Here is a 21,347-nt window from a genome sequence, read left to right as displayed (position 1 = left end):
ATTCTATGGGACCAGGTTGGGATAGTGTCAGGCATTCCCAGTGTGTATACTCTTTTGTGCTGGGCTTCCCTGGTGGCTCAGTGGTACAGAACCCTCCTGCTGATGCAAGAGATGTGGTTCTATCCCCGGGTTGTGAAGAACCTCTGGTAAAGGAAATGGCAATTCACTCCAGTATTCTTGCCTGGGAAATTCCATGGACACGGGAACCTTGAGGGCTACAATCCAGGGGGGTCACAAAAGAGTTGGACGCAACTTAGTGACTAAACAAGAACAAAACTGAGCTCTTTTGTAGGATGAGACACTATGGAAGAGCTGGGTTGTTCTCTAATGGAACCCTTTTGTCCTGTATCCACAGATTCCCTCAGAGAAGAATGACTCCTGGAAATGACTCTTTTGTGACTGAATTCATTCTGTTGGGATTAACAGACCGACCTGATCTCCAACCCCCTCTGTTCTTGCTGTTCCTAGTAATGTATATGATCACTATTTTGGGAAATTTGGGATTGATAATCCTAATCTCACTGAATTCAAATCTGCACACCCCCATGTACTTTTTCCTCTTTAACTTGTCCTTCATAGATCTCTGTTATTCTTCTGTGTTTACACCCAGAATGATGATTAACTTCACATCAAAGAAGAATATCATTTCTTACATGGGGTGCATGACCCAGCTCTACTTCTTCTGTTTTTTTGTCATTTCTGAATGCTATGTGCTGACATCAATGGCCTATGACCGCTATGTGGCCATCTGTAACCCACTTCTGTATAATGTGGCCATGTCCCCTAAAGTGTGTTCCAGCCTTGTGCTTGGCTCTTACTTGATGGCATTTTCTGGTGCCATGGCTCACACTGGATGCATGCTGAGACTCACCTTCTGTGATGCAAACACCATCAACCATTATTTCTGTGATGTCCACCCTTTGCTCCAGCTCTCCTACACAAGTACCTATGTCAATGAGCTTGTAGTTTTCATTGTGGTGGGCATCAACATCATTGTGCCCAGTTTCACTATCTTTGTCTCTTATTGTCTCATCCTCACCAACATCCTTCAAATCAAGTCCACGGAGGGCAGGTCCAAAGCCTTCAGCACTTGTACTTCCCACATAATCGCTGTTTCTCTGTTCTTTGGATCAATGTCATTCATGTATCTCAAACCATCTTCTGCTGGTTCTATGGATGAGGAAAAAATCTCTTCTGTATTTTACACCAATGTGGTTGCTATGATGAACTCCTTAATCTATAGTTTGAGAAATAAAGATGTGAAAACTGCTCTGAGAAAAACCCTGAGTAGGAGATAATTTTGAATAGAGTATCTCTCTCTGTGAAGTTGGTCAAGGGCAGAAAGTTTCTGTGTTTAATCATAGTAACTTTGTTGACTATCTTATTTATTTTTCACCATGTGGAAGGATAGCTGGGTCATCTCAATTTATTTCCACTTTTTAGAACTGTTCTCTCGTTTCTTACCATTAGCACAATTTCCTTTCCTCATTTTCTCCCATTTATTAATAGTCTTCACAAAAATTTATTAAATCTGTTTTTTCTATCAGTTTGAACTTTTTCCCTGTTGAAATAGAAGACTTGTCTACTGATGATTAAATCAGGGAACATTAGTTTGACGTTGTGTCTTTACAATTATCTTATCTGACATTTGCCATTGGAAACATGAATCAGACAATGTTTTCTCCTCTTTTCCTTCCAGTCTTCCTTGAGCAAGAATATATTTCATTTAATCTCTGAGATATAAAGTTACATAATGGCTAAGTATAAAAAATTTTGTTTTTGTAGACAATGCACATTTTGCTTTTCTGACAAAGAATTTTCTTACTTTTACACAGCCATTCCTGCACATAACAGATTATTAACATATACTTCTGGATGGGAAAGTATAACTCAGAGTAGTAATTGTTTTATTTACAGATGTATATTTCTTAATGAAGACATCTAGACTAAATTCAGTTTTATGTTTCAAAGTCTACTAATCTCAGTATACTTTGCCTCTGCTTTATCTCATTATTTTTATTTAATTAAACATGGCACACAGGAAAATATTTTAATTTGAAATTTGACTATGCTTTGTCCCTGGGTCACATGAATTTTTCTCAGGATGGGTATTTTTTTTTTCAGTTTTTTTGTTTCTTTGTTTGCTTATGAAAATAATTTATTTTGTCCATGTTGTTGGGAAATAGGAAGCCTTATGGACCTGAATACTGGGGAAATGACTGGCTTAAGTAAGGACATTATTTTTTCCAAAAAATTAAGAAAAAAAAAAGGAACACTTTCAAGTGTTTGTAATTCAAGGAACAGGGTTCGGTAGATTAAAGAGTTCAGAATCCTGTCATGAGGCCAAGGTCAACAAGCCACATTGCCAATAAATAAGAGGTCTTTGTGGGGCTTTCTCATGAGGCTTAGGAACTGCATTTAAATATGGGTTTTTTACCTATTCCATCTAATACATTAAATGTTTAGTCCATAAAGCTTTCATAAACTTATGATACACAGTGACCATACAATAGTAGTGTCTTTTGAGATGAAGGTAGAAAAGTTGTGACTACCTGTGAGGAAAAAGTTATAGGACATTTTTTTTTTCCCCTGAGGATAAAATAACTATTAGTGATTAAAACTCAAATTAGGGATAAGGAATCTAGGAAATAAAATTTTGAAAATAAAAGACACATTTTTATGATTCCCTTCTTTTTTTTCTGGAAGACCTAGAAATATGAAGGAGATCACAGGATTTCTAAGGATAGAATGAAAAGTTATTTGATAATTAAAAAATTAAACTCATCAACCTCCAACACTGTATGTGACCTGGGCAAAACTTTATCACTTCTGCTTTTGTTGGCTACTTCCTCATGGATTTTAAGGTATAAAATACTCAAAATGCTTTTAGAAAATGATAATTTGAAAGGAATATTTGATGACTAATTCAAGTTATGACTTTTCTCAAATAGGATGTTGGATTACTTTCCTTTTGAGAAAATATGGGGAAATGGTTACTCTAAAATACTTAAATGACTCTGTGCACAGTCTTTCAGTTGTGTCCTACTCTTTGTGACCCCATAGACTGTAGCCCTCTAGACTCCTCTGCCCATGGAATTTTCCAGGCAAGAATACTGGAGTGGGTTGCCATAGGTTTGTTGTATATGGCCCTTATTATGTTGAGGTACCATCTAGGCCTTTTATCTGTAGTGTAGTAGTTATCATGTTTGCCTCACATGTCAAAGATCCCTGGTTTGAAACAGGGCAGAAACAGACTTTCAGAAGCCTAAGGGTCTCTGCTACTCCCTAATTTCTATGGCTCAGTGATAAAGAATATGCCTGCAAAGAAGGAGACCCAGGTTTGATCCCTGGGTTGGGAAGATCCCCTGGAGAAGGAAATGGCAACTGACTCCAGTATTCTTGCCTGGAGAATCCCATGGACTGAGGAGCCTGGCAGGCTACAGTTCATAGTGGCACAAAGAGTTGGACAAAATTGAAGAGACTTAGCACACATGCACATGTACCCTCTGTGACTTTCTGGAGAGTTTTTATCATAAATTGGTGCTGAATTTTGTCAAAAATTTATTGTGCATCTATTGAGATGATCATATTGCTTTTATTCTTTGGTTGGTGTGGTATATCACATTGATTGATTTGCAGAATTAGAAAAATCCTTGCATCCCTGGGATGAATTCCGATTGATCGTGGTGTGTGATCTTTTAAAAGTATTGTTGGATTCAGATTGGTAGAATTTTGTTGAGGAGTTTTGCATCTATTTTCATCAATGCTTTTGGCCTATAATTTTCTTTTTTGTGCTATCTTTGTCTGGCTTTGGTTTCAGGTCTTAGTGGCCTCATAGAATGAGTTTGAAAGTTTTCCTTCCTCTGCAATTTTTGGGAACAGTTTCAGGAGCATATGTATTAATTCTTCTGTAAATGTTTGGTAGAATTCCCTTTGAAACCATCAGGTCCTGGGCTTTTGTTTGTTTGGAGTATTTTAATCACAGTTTCAATTTTAGTGCTTGTGATTGGTCTTCTCATATCTTCTATTTCTTCCTGGCTCAGTCTTGGGAGACTGCTTTTCTAAGAATTTGTCCATTTCTTCCTGGTTGTCCATTCTATTGGCATACAGTTGCTCATCATAGTCTCATGATTCTTCGTATCTCTGTGCGGTCATTTGTAACTTTTTACTTTTCATTTTTAATTTTATTGATTTGAGTCCCCTCCCTTTTTAATTTGAGTTTTGCTAAAGGTTTATCAATTTTGTTTATCTTTTCAAAGAACCATATTTTCATTTCATTGATCTTTGCAACTGCTTTCTTTGTCTACTGCATTTATTTCTGCTCTTATCTTTAGGATTTCTTTACTTCCACTAATGTTAGGTTGAGTATTACCTCACACCTGCCAGAATGGCTATCATCAAAAAAATACACAAAGAATAAATGCTGGGAAAGATGTGGAGAGAAGGGAATCCTTCTACACTGCTGGTGGGAATGTATGGCAGTTCTTTAAAAAAAAAAAATAGAACTACCATATGACACTGCAATCCTACCCCTGGGTATATATATTGGAGAAAAGCATCAACTGAACAGATAAACATGCACCCCAATGTTCATTGCATCACTATTTACAATAGCCCAGACATGGAAGCAATCTAAATATCCATTAATAGAGGGATGGATAAAGAAGTCATGGTGCATATATACAATGGAATACTACTCAGCCATTAAAAACGAATGAAATAATGTCATTCGCAGAAACATGGATGGATCTAGAGATTGTCATACTGAATGAAGTACATCAGACACAGAAGGGGAAATATCATATGAAATCCCTTATATTTGAAATCCAACAAGAAATAATGCAAATGAACTTACAGACCAGAAAGTGATTCACAGAGTTAGAGAATGAACTAATGGTTGCTGGGGGAAGGATGGGAGGAAGAGATAGGGAGTTTGGAATGGATTTGTGCACACTGCTATATTTGAAAATGGATAACCAACAAGGACCTCTGGTATACCACAGAAAACTCTACCTAATGCTATGTGACAGCTTGGATGGGAGAGGAGTTTGGGGAAGAATGGAAAAAGGTATGTATATGGCTGAGTCTTTTCACTGTCAACTGAAACTATCACAATATTGCGAATGAGCTATACTTCAATAGAAATTAAAATTTTAAATAAAAAAAGAACTGTTTTCCTTACTTATTAACATTCCTCTGAGGAACTCAAAGTCTTCTCAGAGTGACATAAGAGGAGGTGAAATTAGATTGCAAAATAATTACCAATTTGTTCTCCCATAGTATTATAAATTTTTCTGCAATTAAAATTTTAGGCATACATTTCAAGGATCTTAATCTGATTTTTAAAATTTTTCTTAAGAGCCCTCATTTGGGAAATTCACTAAAGCAATTTTTTTTAATTAATTCAAATCTTATCCAAGTCAAAATTTCCCGCCAACAGGAGCTGGTTGCTTAAAATATCTTGAAAACATTTAAAAATATTTCCAAAACATTTCCCAGTGATAAAATCCTCATTCTCTGACAAAGACCTACTCAGAGACAAATAACATTCTTCCTTAATTCACAGGCCAGAATACTGCAGTGGGTAGACTTTCCCTTCTCCAAGGGATCTTCCCAACCCAGGAACTGAACCCAGGTCTCCCACACTGCAGGTGGATTCTTTACCATTCTGGCCTAGAGAATGCCATGGATTGTATAACCCATGGGGTTGCAAAGAGTCTGACACGACTGAATGACTTTCACTTTCACTTAATTCACAGGGAGAATTATCAGAGATTGATTTTTCACACTCTGATAGTTTTGATTCTGAAGACTATTGTTACTTTTAGGGCAGATGCTATTTGTAAGAAGGCTTTCTTTTCCCATTTAGGAAAAAAAAAAGATCTTTAGACCCAGTGCTTTTTTTCCTCATCTATCATTTATTATGTTGTTTGGAGAATTTAAGATCTAACAAATCTCAGAGGCAAGATATTTTTCCTGTAAGTGTTGATCATTGATAGGATAGTTGATACCCTAAATAGAGTAAACTCGATTATTGCACTTCTCTTCAAATAATGCATGTACTGTTACACTGTGGGATTTGTTAAGACACATTTCTGCATCGTATTTTTCATTCTTTCATTTGTTCAGAAACTTCTGGCTATGGAATTTTTTGAGGAAATGCAAGGGCACTCAGATATGGCCACTTGGTTTTGAAGAGGACATGAAAACTGAGCCCTGATCACATGGATTGACAGGTCCTTTTTCTGCTTCATTATCTTTACTTAGGGCCTCAGAAGCACAGTCCACTTAGTCAGCTCTTAATACATCATAACTTCCACTGGGATCTTTACTGTGTATAATTATACTTTCTTTGCCATGGAGAGCCAGGACTGGTACAAGGATTTTCCTGAAGAGAGTCTAGTGTCTCTTATTTAATATTAATATCATAAGCATTTGTAAAGTTTCCTGGGGTATTTCTAACCTCTGTTTATATAATTAGTAATTTTTTCTATACATTGGATTCTTTTTCAAAACGCTATATCATGTATCATACCTTCTTACCTAATTTAGTTAGACTAGTAGATTTAAATATTACACAATATATTTGAAAGCTTGTAAACAAGAGGTAGGGAGCTATGAAAAAAATTCAAAAAACCCAAAAATTTTAGATGGCATACTCTTAATATTTATTCATTAGAAATTCAGTGCCTATTTGTCTTTTCCATCTCTCTCTCTCAGGAGTTGTTATGAAAATAAATAAATCACTTAATTTTGGTAGCACAAGTCACTGTTTTGTGTGTGAGGAACTACTTTTTGAGCAAATTGAAGACATTTTTTTGAGAGTTTGATGCTTTTCTCTTAAAAAGAGAAGCCTCTTATATTGCAAAATGATTATCTTCCCCTTCCTTCCACTAAATGTAAGCAATGTGTGTATAAATATAGACATATAAATATTTATTTTTCACATACAAACACATATATATTTCTAAAATAGGTTGAACTTACCAAAGCAATTGCATTGTCTCAGAAAAGTAAACATTCTCTAATTTTCCTTAATATGGTTTTAAGAAGGTTACATTTTTTACAATAGTTAATTTGTGCAAAAGACTTCATAAATCAAATTGGTCTTTTCATGGCTTCTCATCAAAGATAACTCTGACTCAATTTCTTATTTAGTTTTAACCAATATGTAATCATAATTTTGAGAAGTATATTTTTATTACATTGCTTGAATTTTCAAGTGGGTAATGGAGAACCATCAGAGGTACTTGAACTAGAGAGAGATACAGCAATGATTTCAGACTTTGGTGTTTATGGCTAAATAAGAGTGAGTATGTTCAAAAATGCTAAAATAATCATTGCTGCTAAGTCACTTCAGTCATGTCCAACTCTGTGCAACCCCATAGATGGCAGCCCACTAGGCTCCCCCCTCCCTGGGATTCTCCAGGCAAGAACACTGGAAAGGGGTTGCCATTTCCTTCTCCAATGCATGAAAGTGAAAAGTGAAAGTGAAGTCTCTCAGTCGTGCCCAACTCTTAGCGACCCCATGGACTGCAGCCTACCAGGCTCCTCCATCCATGGGATTTTCCAGGCAAGAGTACTGGAGTGGGGTGCCATTGCCTTCTCCGAAAATAATCATTAGAAGCCACTAAAGTTCAGTATTACAGTAGTTCAGTTTAAACATCCAAAGTCAGAAATTGTGTGGTGGCTAAGGAACATGGGTGGAGGTCATTGTGGTTGCAGATGTTGTGATTTGGTATAAGAGAAATGCTGAATATGTTCTGATGGCTCTTAGAGAAAAAAAATAACATGATTTTCAGAAATATTTATTGATTTTCTTCTAGGTGCTCTGCATTGTCTTAGATCTGGGAGCCATATAGTAAACAAAGTAGAAGAAATATTCTTCTTTATAGAATTTAGTTTTTAGAGGAGCACAGATAATCAGGTGGCAAAAAGTTCTGATGAGTGCTATGGTGGAGAACCTAGTGAAATTTATAAGCATGGATAATTACAGCTGTCATTTATTGACTATTTACCATATTCCAGGTACTTTCTTAACCACTTCACTTAAGCTTTTTCCATTAAATCAATACAGTATTTCAAACAGAAGCTGTTTCTACCATCACTATTTTACAGGATGGAACAGAAAGAGAAGTCACTTGCCCAAAGAATTACAGTTTCTAAGTAGGAAATTAAGGTTCACAACACTATTTCTAACTCCATAGTCCCTATTCTTTTCTGTGATGAGAAGAAATTGATAACCTCAGTTACTGAAATGTAACAGAAAATGACCCAGTGGGAGAATCAGGTAAAAATTTCAAGTAAGTTTTTAAAAGTGTAAACTATAGAGGAATGTTGTTGAGTTGCTAAGTCTTGTCTGACTCTGTGACACCATGGACTGTAAACCACCAGGCTCCTCTGTTCATGGGATTTCCAGGTAAGAATACTGGAAGAGGTTGCCATTTCCGTCTCCAGGAGATATTCCTGACCCAGGGATCAAACCTGTGTCTCTTGCATTGGCAGGCAGTTTCTTTCCCACGGAGCCACTGGGGAAACCCCATAGAAGGAGTATACAACATTGCAAATTATTTCAGAGATATTCTAGAGAGAGAAGAACTGAAATGAGTTGCTGCAATGCTTGAAAATTTTCAGATAAAGAAATAAGGAAACCTGGAAATAGGAGCCTTACACAGAATATGTCCACTGGGGAAATGGAAATAAGAAGGAATGAAATAATGTATTAGTTTTTCCTTAGAGGTGAAGGTAATGAGGAGATGAGAAGTTACTTCAGATCTACACTGAGGGATGTACAATACCTAAAATGAAAAGGAGTAAAGCAGTGAGCCCACAAGAAACAAAAGACAGGTCATGATCCAAGATATATAATTGCCTTATTCCCAAGTATACATATAACCTACACACTGAGGAAAAGACTGAACAAGCTTCTAGCCTATTTTTAACCAAAGGCATCCCATCATTACACACATAAATCTTCTGTGTCTAATCAGGTAGCAAGTGTAATAATAAAAACATTTTTATTTCTCTGCTGCTCGAAAGGACTGAAAATAATTATCAGATATTATATTAGTTAAGAAAAATTTCCAAGGAATATGTCGATTTAAGTTAGGCTGTCTCCCTTAGAATCAAAGGAATTAAGCCTCAAGAATCTGAAAATGCATTTCCAGTATCAACTGGGTAGAGACCACTGATAAGAGAGCCAGCCCTGAAGTTTTCTGAACTAAGGGGAGTAAGTTTCTGAATTCAAATTACAACATATAATCCTTGCTTTGAGACAAAAATCCAGGGACCTAAATACGTTCATTCTTTCCCATTTTGTGTAGTTCTGAGACTCAAGTGAAGCTTGTGGGAAAATCTCTTCAGGGGATTGGTCAGAGAATATTCAGAGTCATTCAGGGGCTCAAAGAGTATATCAATCAAGAAGTCTCCTCTAAGTAGGTGGAACTCTCAGTCTTCTACCTTTGTAGCTTTTACTGTCTGGCAGGGGAAATAACTTAACCGCATGAGGATTCTGGTGCCTTCATTTTGTATTAGAAACAGTGTTCTTGGTTCCTACCAGTCAAGACTAATCTGCATTAGAAGCTAGTGCTGGGAACACTGCCTCTGATTTTCCTGGTGAGGGAAGAGTTCAGGTGAATGAGGAAACGTTGAGAGGAAAGTAATACAATCCAGTCCTGATCAACAGTTCTTCTCCCTTGGTTTTTCCAGCATCATCATTGCCTATTGTCTTCCCACTATAGGCTAAGTTTGTGATGTCTTTGCTATATTAGCTTATAAAAGCTCTGATAAAATGAAAGACCATTTCACTCTGTATCATGATAATGGTAAAGGTAAACTCCACGGGTCTAGGTAGGGTCTAAGCTCATGCATTGCCAGTGTATACGCTCTGTTGTAGGATGAAATATTATGGCAAGAACTGAGGTGTTTTCTAATGTTACTCTTTTCTCCTGAGTCCACAGATTCCTTTAGAGAAGAATGGCTCCTATAAATGACTCTTTTGTGACTGAATTCATTCTGTTGAGATTAACAGACCAACCATATCTCCAACTCCCCTTGTTTTTCCTGTTTGTAGTAATGCAATGATCACTGTGATGGGGAATTTGGGATTGATAATTCTAATTGGGCTAAATTCACACCTACACACCCCCGAGTACTTTTTCCTCTTTAACTTGTCCTTCATAAATCTCTGTTATTCTTCTGTGTTTATACCCAAAATGCTGATTAACTTCACATCAAAGAAGAATATTATTTCTTACATGGGGTGCATGACTCAGCTTTATTTTTTCTGTGTTGTTGTTGTTTTCCTGAGATCTATGCACTGACATCAGTGGCCTATGACCGCTATATGGCCATCTGCAACCCACTTTTGTATAATGCTGTTATGTCTCCTAAAGTGTGTTCTAGTCTTATACTTGGTTCCTACTTGGGGGCATTTTCTGGTGCCATGGCTCACACTGGATGCATGCTGAGACTGAACTTCTGTGATGCAAACACCATCAACCATCATTTTTGTGACATCCACTCTCTGTGCCGGCTCTCCTGCACAAGTCCCTACATCAAAGAGCTGGAACTTTTCACTGTGGTAGGTATTAACATCATCATACTCAATCTCACCATTTTGTCTCTTACGGCTCATCCTCACCAACATCCTCCTCACATGCTCCACAGAGGGCAGGTCCAAAGCCTTCAGTACCTGCAGTTCCCAAATCATTGCTGTTTCTCTGTTCTTTGGATCATGCATATTTATGTATCTCAAACCATCTTCTGCTGAGTCTATGAATGAGAGAAAGATCTCTTCTCTCTTTTACACCAGTGTGGTTGCCATGATGAATCCATTAATCTAAACTTGAGAAATAAAGATGTGAAAACTGCTCTGAAAAAACTCTGAGTAGGAGACAAATTTAATTAGAAACCATCTCTCTGTGCAATTAGTCACAGGGCAGGAATTTTCTGTGTTTAAAATAACTTTATTGACAATTTTCTTTTTTCTTTCTCACCGTGTTGAAGAAAATTTGAATCTTCTCTTATTTTCAGTTTTTGGAGAGTAGGTCTTCTCTCTTTCCTCACTGTTTGCACAATTTCCTTTCCTGTTTTCCCACTTACTAATACTAGTAAGAAGAAAGGCATTATCTCTGGTTTTTTTCTTTATCATTTCCAGTGTTTTTGTCTCTGGAAATACAAGACTGTTCTATAGATGATGAAATCAGTTTAGTTCAGTGCAGTCGCTCAGTCGTGTCCGACTCTTTGTGATGCCAATTGCAGCACACCAGGTCTCCCTGTCCATTACCAACTCCCGGAGTTCACCCAAATTCATGTCCATCGAGTCGGTGATGCCATCCAGCCATCTCATCCTCTGTCATCCCCTTTTCCTCCTGCCCCCAATCCCTCCAGTATCAGAGTCTTTTCAAATGAGTCAATCTTCTCATGGGGTGTCCAAAGTATTGGAGATTCAGCGTCAGCATCAGTCCTTCCAATGAACACCCAGCACTGGTCTCCTTTAGAATGTACTGGTTGGATCTCCTTGAAGTCCAAGGGACTCCCAAGAGTCTTCTCTAACACCATAGTTCAAAAGCATCAGTTCTTTGACACTCAGCTTTCTTCACAGTACAAATTTCACATCCATACACGACCACAGGAAAAACCATAGCCTTGACTAGACAGACCTTTGTTGGCAAAGTAATGTCTCTGCTTTTGAATATGCTATCTAGGTTGGTCATAACTTTCCTTCCAAGGAGTAAGCATCTTTTAATTTCATGGCTGCAATCACCATCTACAGTGATTTTGGAACCCAAAAAAATAAAGCCTCTCACTGTTTCCCCATCTGTTTCCCATGAAGTGATGGGACCAGATGCCTTGATCTTAGTTTTCTGAATGTTGAGCTTTAAGCCAACTTTTTCACTCTCCTCTTTCACTTTCATCAATAGGCCTTTTAGTTCCTCTTCACTTTCTGCCATAAGGGTGGTGTCATCTGCATCTCTGAGGTTATTGATATTTCTCCCAGCAATCTTGATTCCAGCTTGTGCTTCCTCCAGCCCAGCATTTCTCATGATGTACTCTGCATATAGTTAAATAAGCAGGGTGACGATATACAGCCCTGACGTACTCCTTTTCCTATTTGGAACCAGTCTGTTTTTCCATGTCCAGTTCGAACTGTTGCTTCCTGACCTGCATATAGGTTTTTCAAGAGGCAGATCAGGTGGTCTGGTATTCCCATCTCTTTCAGAATTTCCCACAGTTTATTGTGATCCACACCATCAAAGGTGTTGGCATAGTCAATAAAGCAGAAATAGATGTTTTTCTGGAACTATCTTCCTTTTTCTATGATCCAGTGGATGTTGGCAATTCAATCTCTGGTTCCTCTGCCTTTTCTAAAACCATCGGTTCATGAAATGTTGAAGCCTGGCTTGGAGAATTTTGAGCATTACTTTACTAGGGTGTGAGACATGTGCAATTGTGCAGTAGTCTGAGCATTCTTTGGCATTGCCTTTCTTTGGGATTGGAATGAAAACTGACCTTTTCCAGTCCTGTGGCCACTACTGAGTTTTCCAAATTTGCTGGCATATTGAGTGCAGCACTTTCACAGCATCATCTTTCAGGATTTGAAAGAGCTCATCTGGAATTCCATCACCTCCACTAGTTTTGTTCGTAATGATCCTTTCTAAGGCCCACTTGACTTCACATTCCAGGATGTCTGGCTCTAGGTGAGTGATAGCACCATCGTGATTATCTTGGTTGTGAATATCTTTTTTGTACAGTTCTTCTGTGTATTCTTGCCACCTCTTCTTAGTATCTTCTGCTTCTGTTAGGTCCATACCATTTCTGTCCTTTATCGAGCCCATCTTTGCATGAAGTGTTCCCTTGGTATCTCTAATTTTCTTGAAGAGATCTCTAGTCTTTCTCATTCTGTTGCTTCCCTCTATTTCTTTGCATTGATCACTGAGGAAGGCTTTTTTATCTCTTCTTGCTATTTTTTGGAACTCTGCATTCAGATGCTTATATCTTTCCTTTTCTCCTTTGCTTTTCACTTCTCTTCTTTTCACAGCTGTTTGTAAGGCCTCCTGAGACAGCCTTTTTGTTTTTTTGCAGTTCTTTTCCATGGGGATGGTCTTGATCCCTGTCTCCTGTACAATGTCATGAACCTCCATCCATAGTTCATCAGGCACTCTGTCTATCAGATCTAGTTCCTTAAATCTATTTCTCACTTCTACTGTATAATCATAAGGAATTTGATTTAGGTCGTACCTGAATGGTCTATTGGTTTTCCCTACTTTCTTCAATATACGTCTGAATTTGGCAATAAGGAGTTCATGATCTGAGCCACAGTCAGCTCCCTGTCTTGTTTTTGCTGACTGTATAGAGCTTCTCCATTTTTGGCTGCAAAGAATATAGTCAATCTGATTTCAGTGTTGACCATCTGGTGATGTCCATGTGTAGAGTCTTCTCTTGTGTTGTTGGAAGCAGGGAACATTAGACTGACATATCATTGGAGATTTCTTTTCTGCCTCTTGTTATTGGAAGCATGAATCAGACAATGTTTGATTTTCCTGTCTCTCTAGCCTTCATTGAGCAAGAATATTTATTTCTCCTTTAATGCCTGAGATGGAAGGTTCTATAATGACTGTTTAGTATATCCCATTTTGCATCTGTAAACACTTCATATTAGGCTTCATCTGGCAAAGGGTATTTTTACCTTTGCACACCCAGTTCTATACATAATGGATTGTCAATATATATTTATTGCCTGTTTGGGAGAATAAAGTTTAATGTAGTTATTGCCTTATTTGCAGTTATATATCTTTTCATTGAAAAAGTCTAGACCAAATTTAGCTTTCTGATTTTAAGTCCACTTCTGCCTCCAAAGTTTATCTAAATAAGCAAATAATAATTACACAATTTGCAAACGTTTGTAGGCACTGCAGAGGCCCATCTATTCCATTATATATTTTATCACTATTTGAGATGCCAAAATTGTGTTAAAAGTTTGTCAAAAATCTTTCATTTGTGAAGCCTCAAAACAAAAATCAAACTTATGGGGGGTTCAGGATGGGGAACACATGTACACCCATGGTGGATTCATGTCAATGTATGGCAAAACCAATACAATATTTTAAAGTAAAAAAATAAAAATTAAAAAAAAAACTTGTTTCATTTTTTAGAAGCAATAAGCTTTCTTTAAAATTAGGTTTCATTCTTTCAGATTTTTTAAGGAAAAGGTAATTTTAAAATTGGCATACCATTGTAATCATTGTGTTTGGCAAAGTTTTAGAAGAAATAACCTAGTTCTCATTTTTAGTTATCAAATCAAGCTCTGTGTGTTTGTCCGTGTTAGTCACTTAGTCATCTCCAACTCTTTGCGACCCCATGGAACATACCCTGCCAGGCTCCACTGTCCGTGGGATTCTGCAGGCAAGAACACTGTAGTAGGTTACCATGCCCTCTTCCAGGGATCTTCCCGATCCTAGGATCAAAACTCCATCTCCCGCACTGCAGGCAGATTCTTTACCATCTGAGCCACCAAGTGTCTCTTTCGACCTCACTAAAAGATGGGGGAATCAAAATAGAGTGTTTACATGTATAATGCAGTTATTCTTTGTAGTATTTGCTTTTTTGTGTTATGCACTAAAGAAATTATGAGAGAAAGGATAATTCTAGTGAACTTGCACAGCAGAGAATTAAACAGGCAAACTGTGAGCTTCTCCTGTGTCTGTGTAACAGGAGAGCTTCCCTGGTGGCTCAGATTATAGAGTTTGATCCCTGGATTGGGAAGATTCCCTGGAAAAGGAAATGACACCCCATTCCAATATTCTTGTCTGGAGAATTTCATGGACAGCTGAGCCTGGCAGGCTGTCCATTGGTTTACAGAGTAGGACATGACTGAATCACTAACGCTTTTTTATTCCACCCCCCCCAATTCAGTGTGAAAGCACACTCTCTGGGCAATCACAGAAACCAGAAAGAAAATTTACTAGTTTTATTAATTCCATCCTCCACTCCTTTGTACAACCTCCCAACAAACAAACTCGCACAGAGACAGACATACACAGATTGTCTTCAAGTCTTGTGTTTTGTGAAATCACTGCCTAATAAGTACTGGAGGGCATGCAGTGCACTTGCCATCTTTGCAAGCACTTCCAGGTTTGTGGTTCCTGGTTTCACCTCCTAAGAACAAGGGTTGAACTAGAGATACTTGCTGATTTCAGGAAGAAATAATTATTGCTTCAACCACTCACTGTTTATATAAAAGAAAAATAGAATAAAACACAATGCACATTTTACAACTGTGAAGTGCCTAGCACACAAAGAAATGTAAGAGACAGATATACATTTAAATTTTCATTTGCAATATAGTAGACTTTGACACGGAGAAGGCAATGGCCCCCCACTCCGGTACTCTTGCCTGGAAAATCCCATGGACGGAGAAGCCTGGTGGGCTGCAGTCCATGGGGTTGAAAAGAGTCGGACACGACTAAGCGACTTCACTTTCACTTTGCACTTTCATGCATTGGAGATGGAAATGGCAACCCACTCCAGTGTTCTTGCCTGGAGAATCCCAGGGACAGGGGAGCCTGGTGGGCTGCCATCTATGGGGTCGCACAGAGTCAGAGACTCTAAGCAACTTAGCAGCAGCAGCAGACTTTGACAAGGCATTCCAGTATTCCTGCCTTGGAAATTCCATAGACAGAGGAACCCAGTGGACTATAGTTCATGGGGTCCCAAAAGTGCTGGTCACGATGTAGTGACTAAATAACAGAGTTACATCCTATATGTGGGTAGATCCCAAAATAGATCTAACATGGTTACAATTATTCCTAAAAAATGATTATGTCAGCAAATGCCCTTGTTGAGGATAGACATGCCATTTTGTCCTTAGTCTGGCACAGTTAGTGTTTTCTATATCTTTATGACATTTCATTCTATATTCATTTTAGCATCAGATGAAGTAGGTGGTTTATATGCAAGGTTTTGCTGCACAAAATATATACCTTTGTATGTTAAAATTCCTCTCTATGTAGTGAAGTTTTACATTCTGAGGATGGAATTTCCAGGTTCCTCAGTGAGTGGTAGGATGATGGAGTCACCTTGGATATTTAAAGTCTCTCTGATATCAAACTAAATTAATCCACTTCAAATAATAATAAAGAGAATGAATAGGGTGTTACCACTGCTCTTAGAAGTAGTGTTGTAATTTTCGCTGTACTATTACCTATGTCAGTATATGTGTATCTCCTGGGAGAACTTTGAGGCAAATAGGAAAGGGGAATTTGGCTTCCATTTCCTCAGTTCAGTTCAGTTGCTCAGTCATGTCTAACTCTTTGTGACCACATACTGCTGCACACCAGGCTTCCCTGTCCATCACCAACTCCCCAAGTTTACTCAAACTCATGTCCATGGAGTCAGTGATGCCATCCAACCATCTTATCCTCTCTAGTATGCTTCTCCTCCAGCTTTCAAGCTTTCCTAGCATCAGGGTCATTACCAATGAGTCAGCTCTTCACAACAGGTGGCCAAAGTATCCAAGTTTCAGCTTCAGCATCAGTCCTTCCAATGAATATTCAGGATTGATTTTCTGTAGAATGGACTGGTTGGATCTCCTTGCAGTCCAAGGGACCCTCAAGTCTTCTCCAACACCACACAGCTTGAATTCTTTGGCGCTCATATTTCTTTGCAGTCCAACTCCCACATCCATACATGACTACTGGAAAAACCATAATTTTGACTAGATGTAACTTTGTTGGCAAAGTAATGGGTCTCTGCTTTTTAATATGCTGTCTGGGTTAGTCATAGGTTTTCTTCCAAGGAGCAAGCATCTTTTAATTTCATGGCTGCAGTCACCAGCTGCAGTGATTCTCAGTTCAGTTCAGTTCAGGCGCTCAGTCGTGTCCGACTCTTTGCGACCCCATGAATCACAGCACGCCAGGCCTCCCTGTCCATTACCAACTCCCGGAGTTCACTCAGACTCACGTCCATCGAGTCAGTGATGCCATCCAGCCATCTCATCCTCTGTCGTCCCCTTCTCCTCCTGCCCCCAATCCCTCCCAGCATCAGAGTCTTTTCCAATGAGTCAACTCTTCACATGAGGTGGCCAAAGTACTGGAATTTCAGCTTTAGCATCATTCCTTCCAAAGAAATCCCAGGGCTGATCTCCTTCAGAATGGACTGGTTGGATCTCCTTGCAGTCCAAGGGACTCTCAAGAGTCTTCTCCAACACCACAGTTCAAAAGTATCAATTCTTTGGCACTCAGCTTTCTTCACAGTCCAACTCTCACATCCATACATGACCACTGGAAAAACCATAGCCTTGACTAGACGGACCTTAGTTGGCAAAGTAATGTCTCTGCTTTTGAATATGTTATCTAGGTTGGAGTGATTTTAGATCCCCCCCAAAATAAAGTTTTTCATTGCTTCCATTGTTTCCCTATCTATTTGCCATGAAGGGGTGGGACTTGATGCTACGATCTTAGTTTTCTGAATTATTGAGTTTTAAGCGAAATTTTTCACTCTCCTGTTTCACTTTCATCAATAGGCTGTTTAGTTCTTCTTCTCTTTCTTCCATAAGGGTGGTGTCATCTGCATATCTGAGGTTATTGACATTTCTCTTGCAATCTTGATTCCAGCTTGTGCTTCTTCCAGCCCAGCATTTCTCATGATGTATTCTGCATATAAGTTAAATAATCAGGGTGACAATATACAGCCTTGACATACTCCTTTTCCTATTTCAAACCAGTCTGTTGTTCCATGTCCAGTTCTAACTGTTGCTTCCTGACCTGCATATAGGTTTCTCAAGAGTCAGGTCAGGTGGTTTGGTATTCCCATCTCTTTCAGAATTTTCCACAGTTTATTGTGATCCACACAGTCAAAGGCTTTGGCATAGTCAATAGAGCAGAAATAGATGTTTTTCTGGAACTTTCTTGCCTTTTCAATGATCCAATGGATGTTGGCAATTTGATTTCTGGTTCCTCTGCCTTTTCTAAAACCAGCTTGAATATCTGGAAGTTCATGGTTCACATATTGCTGAAGCCTGGCTTGGAGAATTCTGAGCATTACTTTACTAGCATGATATATGAGCTCAAAAGTCTTTCTCCTTCTGACAACAGCAGCAAAAGACATTCAAACTGTTTTGCTAAAAAGAAAAGAAAGGAATACCCAGCTTGAGAGAAATTCATATGTCATTCTAAGACAGAGGACAGTCAACTTTAAATCAAGAATGTTTTCTTATATTACATGCTCACTGAAATAGAATAGCATAATCAAGAGTGTATAGAGTATACTGAAGAATAATACACTTGAAGCCAAAATGATAAGAATTTAGTCTACAATTTTTCTTTCTAAAGCTGTATGACTTAAAGTAAATCATTATCCACTCTTGGCTTCACTTTCCCACCCATGCAAAACATGTATTTTGATGACTGGCTATGTGTCAGTTTTACTTACAAAGATGAAAAATAAAACTCTTTGGAAAAAGAAGCTTAACACTAAAGGTTTACAGATGGGAAAGGAATTATCCTTGATACTCTTAGAACCATCAATCTCTGGTATTTCAAGAAGGTATATATTGCCAAGTGAAATATGGAAAGATAAGAGTAGAAACATAGTATTTTATTTATCCTTCTAAATACAAGTTGATAGATTAAAAGTAACCCATGTGATATGTTTCAGTCTAATGTTATGTAATTCATTATTTGGAGGCCATTGGTCTTTTCCCAAGGGAAAAATAATTTCAAAATGATAATTAAAAAGATAATATATTCACTATTTAATGTTATTACTATGCAAGAAAAAGAGATGATATGTATTTTGAAAACAGTGAAAAAAATATAAAAATGGAAATAAATTATTCAAACAGGACTCAAATTTCTTTAAGATACTAGGTTAAAAAAAGATGAAAAAATATGATAAGAAGCTTGTCATTAAAATTAAAAACTTAACATCTCATGGTACAAGTTACTTGTGCACACAAACAGTTCTAATTAAAACTGTCTCCTACTCAGAGTTTTTCTCAGAGCAAGTTTAACATCTTTGTTCCTCAAGCTGTAGATTAATGGGTTCATCATAGGAATCATATTGGTGTAAAAGATGGAAGAGATTTTCCCTTCATCCAAAGACACAGCAGAAGGTGGTTTGAGATACATGAATGCCCCTGATCCAAAGAAGAGAGAAACAGCAATGATGTGCGAACTGCAGGTGCTGAAGGCTTTGGACCTGCCCTCTGTGGAGCTGATGTGGAGGATGTTGGTGAGGATGAGACCATAAGAGACAAAGATGGTGAGACTGGGCACAATGATATTGATGCCCACTACAATAAACACTTCCACTTCACAGACGTAGGTACTTGTGCAGGAGAGCTCAAGCAGAGGGAGGATGTCACAGAAATAATGGTTGATGGTGTTTGCATCACAGAAGGTCAGTCTCAGCATGCATCCAGTGTGAGCCATGGCACCAGAAAATGCCATCAAGTAGGAACCAAACATAAGGCTGGAACACACTTTAGGGGACATGGCAGCATTATATAAGAGTGGGTTACAGATGGCCACATAGCGGTCATAGGCCATTGATGTCAGCACATAGCATTCAGAAATGACAAAAAAACAGAAGAAATAGAGCTGGGTCATGCACCCCATGTAAGAAATAATATTCTTCTTTGATAAGAATTTAATCAGCATCTGGGGTGTAAATACAGAAGAATAACAGAGGTCTATGAAAGACAAGTTAAAAAGGAAAAAGTACATGGGGGTGTGTAGGTGTAAATTCAGTGCAATTAGTGTTATCAATCCCAAATTTCCCAGCACAGTGACCATGTACATTCCTAGGAACAGGAAGAATAGAGGGAGTTGGAGATCTGGCTGGTTGGTTAATCCCAACAGAATGAATTCAGTCACAAAAGAGCCATTTCCAGGAGCCATTCTTCTCTAAGGTGTTCTATGAGCACAGAAGAAAAAGGTTACTTAGAGAACAATGACTCAATTTTCACACAATATCTCCTCTCAAAAGTATGCTGTTTGGGCTGGGGATATCTGAGAGTAACCCAGCCTGGACTCATGGAATTGTCTTACCTACTCTCTCATGGAACTGTCTTACCATTATCCTGAAAATTAGTGACAGGGAATTTCACTTTTTTGGATCTTTATAAACTAAGTAGGAAAGAATATCAAAATTTAGCCTACAGAAGACAGAAACCACTGCCCTGTGAGGACTTGACTACTTGGGATAAAAAACAAACAGTGGATAAAGGAGAGGTTTGGAGCAGGATTGACTCATTCTTCCCACATCTCAACATTTCTCCTTTCATTTGAAGTCTCCCCTCACCTCTAAGACTATGGGCAGAGACTCTAGCAATTAGGTGCTGGCAGATTTAAAGCAGATTAGACCTTGTGGGGTGAGAACAAAGAAAATTGCTTCTTAACTAAAACTAAATGGCCAGAATCTACGAGAGGTTAACTCTTTGCCCCACTGCTGCTGCTGCTAAGTCGCTTCCGTCATGTCCGACTCTGTGCGACCCCATAGACGGCAGCCCACCACTCCCCATCCTTGGGATTCTCCAGGCAAGAACACTGGAGTGGGTTGCCATTTCCTTCTCCAATGCATGAAAGTGAAAAAATAAAGTGAAATCACTCAGTCGTGTCCGACTCCTAGCGACCCCATGGACTGCAGCCTACTAGGCTCCTCCATCCATGGGATTTTCCAGGCAAGAGTACTGGAGTGGGGTGCCATTACTTTCTCCACTTCGCCCCACATTACAGAGTAAAACCTGTAACTGTAGATGAGTGAGACATCCGTCCATGGAGAGGGAACTTACTGACTGATCTAATGCATCCTTTTAGGCCCCTAGTGTCTCTGAGTGTTCACTGATCCATGCCTTAAATAGACATTTTTCTAAATTTTATGTGAGTCTCAGGGTGCTAAATTGGAAAGAAATTGTGATATCTTAGATCCTTGGCAGAGAAGGCAATGGCACCGCACTCCAGTACTTTTGCCTGGAAAATCCCATGGACTGAAGAGCCTGGTGGGCTGCAGTCCACGGGGTCGCTAGAGTCGGACACGACTAAGCGACTTCACTTTCACTTTTCACTTTCATGCATTGGAGAAGGAAATGGCAACCCACTCCAGTGTTCTTGCCTGGAGAATCCCATGGACAGGGAAGCCTGGTGGGCTGCCGTCTCTGGGGTTGCACAGAGTCAGACACGACTGAAGCAACTTAGCAGCAGCAGCAGCAGATCCTTGGACTTCCAATTCAAACAAGAAGGGCTAGAATAAATGGAATTCAGAAACTTACCTTCCTTTCTCCAGAAAACCCCAGGGCTTTCTTATCATTGGTTTTACCGTCTGGTCTTAGTAGGGCAATTTCAGGT

The 21,347-nt window shown here is 38.7% G+C and overlaps 2 protein-coding genes and 1 pseudogene across 3 annotated transcripts; 2 read left to right on the top strand and 1 right to left on the bottom strand.

Annotated features, from left to right (window-relative positions):
- Window positions 1-293: 293 nt before the first annotated feature.
- Window positions 294-1,298, top strand: LOC147342325 (olfactory receptor 8B3-like). The gene has a single exon (XM_086384064.1). The coding sequence runs from the start codon at window positions 294-296 to the stop codon at window positions 1,296-1,298; it is 1,005 nt and encodes a 334-aa protein (XP_086240190.1).
- Window positions 1,299-9,975: 8,677 nt separating this feature from the next.
- Window positions 9,976-10,888, top strand: LOC147342324 (olfactory receptor 8B3-like; annotated as a pseudogene).
- A 2,636-nt stretch (window positions 10,889-13,524) lies between these two features.
- Window positions 13,525-19,916, bottom strand: LOC147342323 (olfactory receptor 8B8-like). Of its 2 annotated transcripts, XM_086384039.1 has the most exons (2): window positions 18,986-19,901; window positions 13,525-13,544 (listed from the first exon to the last, which is right to left on the bottom strand). In XM_086384039.1, exons 1-2 carry the CDS (start codon window positions 19,899-19,901, stop codon window positions 13,525-13,527), a joined length of 936 nt encoding a protein of 311 aa, XP_086240165.1. The 2 variants fall into 2 exon arrangements, with proteins under 2 accessions (XP_086240165.1, XP_086240166.1); XM_086384040.1 differs by lacking the exon at window positions 13,525-13,544 and having other exon boundaries at window positions 18,969-19,916.
- Window positions 19,917-21,347: the final 1,431 nt, after the last annotated feature.

This window comes from Bos grunniens, chromosome 29 (genome assembly GCF_055505025.1).
Source record: "Bos grunniens cultivar Pamir isolate PY7600 chromosome 29, Bosgru_T2T1.0, whole genome shotgun sequence".
NCBI lineage: Eukaryota > Metazoa > Chordata > Mammalia > Artiodactyla > Bovidae > Bos > Bos grunniens.
Note: the sequence above shows the minus strand (reverse complement) of the source record. Positions and strands in the feature narration are given on the sequence as shown.